Here is a 2,480-nt window from a genome sequence, read left to right on the forward strand (position 1 = left end):
ATCACCGGCAGCCACGACGGGAGATATAATGCCACCAGCCCCCGCTCCAGCCTGGCATCTCCCATGTCTTCTCAAGAGCAAGGCAAGCACGCCAGTCCGAGGTCTAGCATCAGCAGTCCACGTACCAGTTTGGTGGTACTCGGTCAGGACAGGTATACAAGCCCCAGGTCTAGTTTGGTTCACTGTGAAGGCAACAGTGTCCTCAGTCCCAGATCCAGCTATGCAAGCACCGCCAGCGACACGAGTAAACACTCCAGCCCCCGGGCCAGCCTCAACAGCTGTGACTGCTGCAGCAAGCCCAGCAGCAACCGAACCAGCGGCATCAGCATGGGCTACGACCAGAGGCACAACAGCCCCAGGTCGAGCACGGCAAGCCAGTACTCCTTCACCACTAGCCCGAGATCCAGTTACTCTGACTCACGGTACGGGCCCGTGGTCAACCATGATTTGGAGGGGGCAGTTTTGCCCGCAGCCCCCTTGGCCAGTCCTCGTACGAGCATCTGCAGTCAGGATGGGAGCGCAAGACCGGGGACCACTGCAAACTGCGTGGTCAGTCCCCGGTCCAGCATCTCCAGTCATAGCTCAAGAAGTTCCCGCAGCTCCAGGGGATCTATGAGCACCTACCCGGAGCTGCAGCTGCCGTCACCCAGGTCATCGATGCTGGGGAGCAGTTTACACGAAGATACGTTGCTGCAGGAGTTTGGAGACTCCAACGGAATCCAAACTCGCATCCATCTCCAGGGGCTCTCGACAGCGCCAGAGCCTCAGCAGCTGTCAGCTCAGACGTGTGGGACTACGGAGATGACCGTAGGGTCGCCATCGTCATTTAGTTATGGGGTGTCCTCAAAAGCAGCGTCCTCTGGGCAGAGGTTTAAGCTACCTTACCAGGTGACCCCCAGCCGAGAGAGTGGGCCAAGCCAGGCTGAGAGACGGCTGGAGGCGCTTACCTTGGAGCTGGAAAAGGAATTAGAGATGCACATGAAAAAGGAATACTTCGGTAGGTATTAAATGCAGGTTTGTTTTTAAATACACTTGGGAACGTTTTTCAGATTAGCTGTTACACATGACTGGAAAAACCTCCAGAATATGCAAATATAAACCTGTGTAGCAGAGTCATTTGTGCACAAGGAAGTGGAAGCCAGTGTGATTTTCATATAGCTCCCTTTGACCCTCTATACTGTATCTAGAGCAAAAGCCTCCACTTAGCAGTAGCCTATGTTGTGTATTAGAACCTGAGAGTTGCCATTTACTGTACACATGGGCCACCATAGGTACTGCATCAACTAATGGAGCAAAATGTTTTTAAGTAGTCATTGATTTAGATACAGACCTGCTTTTCTTATGAACTGTGGGGCCTGCTTAAGGTAAAATCATTTGTGGTCAAAGAAGCTCTGTGGATATTTCTTTATTTATTTAGGCAGAAATTTTCACCTCCATTTGTGTAAGGGACCAATGCCCCGGCCTTGATTCCTTCCCCTTTCATGCGCTTGTACACTTCAGCCGTCACACATATGAGAGACTCCTGCAATGGCTGTTTCACAGAAAAATAAAAATCTAAAAAAAAAACCTACTTGTACTGAAGGCTTTTAGTTTTCCCAGATAGAGCAAGTATAAAATCAAAAATAATGATCCAAATGTAAGTTTTCAGCCAGCAAAAATTATTTCTTTTAGTCCATTGAATACCAAGAATTCTCTATGGCAACAAGTGAAAACACATGTAGTAGTATCATTAGTGAGAAACATTGTGTAACTTTCTGTCTATTACACGCCTACTGAAATTGAAATTCAAAGACAGTTCAGTGTTGGTGTTTTTTTTTTTTTGTTTTTTTTTTTTTTTTTATAGACCTGTCTTCTCTTCAAGATCCACTTGCAACATGTGAATAGTACATTACCGCTAACAGGTCCTTCTGTGGCAGAGAAGAGTGGCTTTTCAGGGCAATACTAATTTCTGTCTTGGCAGAGTTAACGTTTGCACAGAGCTGCTCCTCGCTGAATGGAGCCTTCTGTTCTGCCAGAGCAGACACCCTTCGGTCATTCAGAGCAGTGCGGTTTGAATCTGTTGAAAATGCAGTTATCCTGCAGAGGACGGGGCTTCGATTGTGGTCAAGTGCATTTTGAGACTCACAGGGATGTGAGGCTGACATTGGTGGACATTTTGGAATGGAAACACTTGCTGCTTGAAGCATGGCTTCCTTCTTTCTTTTAGGCTTTAGATTTCTTTTCTCAAGAATTGAACAGTATGGTGCTTTATTTGTGTGATTAGGGAGTTTGAGACTAAATATCTTTGCTCAAACCTCTTTCAGCTACAGAAAGCCTGCTGAGGAAGTTGCTGTCTACCTTTTGAATTAGCAGCCAGACAGATTGCTGCAGCCAGAGAACTGTGGCTTGTTTTATAGCAGTGCACTTGTTCAGAGTGAGGCTGAGACAGCTTTTGATTTGTTCCAGAGAAGCAGGTGAGAGAAGGAGGAGGATGGAAGAAA

General features: G+C 47.3%; 1 protein-coding gene across 2 annotated transcripts in view; it reads left to right on the top strand.

Annotated features, from left to right (window-relative positions):
- Nucleotides 1–2,480, top strand: part of wtip (WT1 interacting protein) — a 35,716-nt gene that overhangs the window by 4,260 nt on the left and 28,976 nt on the right. The window contains exon 1 of one of the 2 annotated variants that reach the window (XM_020592409.1): nt 1–997. This exon is cut by the window's left edge and continues 1,164 nt beyond it. The exons of the other annotated variant lie outside the window; for it this stretch is intronic. Within the exon in view, the coding sequence (XP_020448065.1) occupies nt 1–997 (997 nt within the window). The remainder of the gene's footprint in view (nt 998–2,480) is intronic. 2 annotated transcript variants of the gene reach the window in all.

This window comes from Monopterus albus, unplaced genomic scaffold, assembly GCF_001952655.1.
Source record: "Monopterus albus unplaced genomic scaffold, M_albus_1.0 scaffold17.1, whole genome shotgun sequence".
NCBI lineage: Eukaryota > Metazoa > Chordata > Actinopteri > Synbranchiformes > Synbranchidae > Monopterus > Monopterus albus.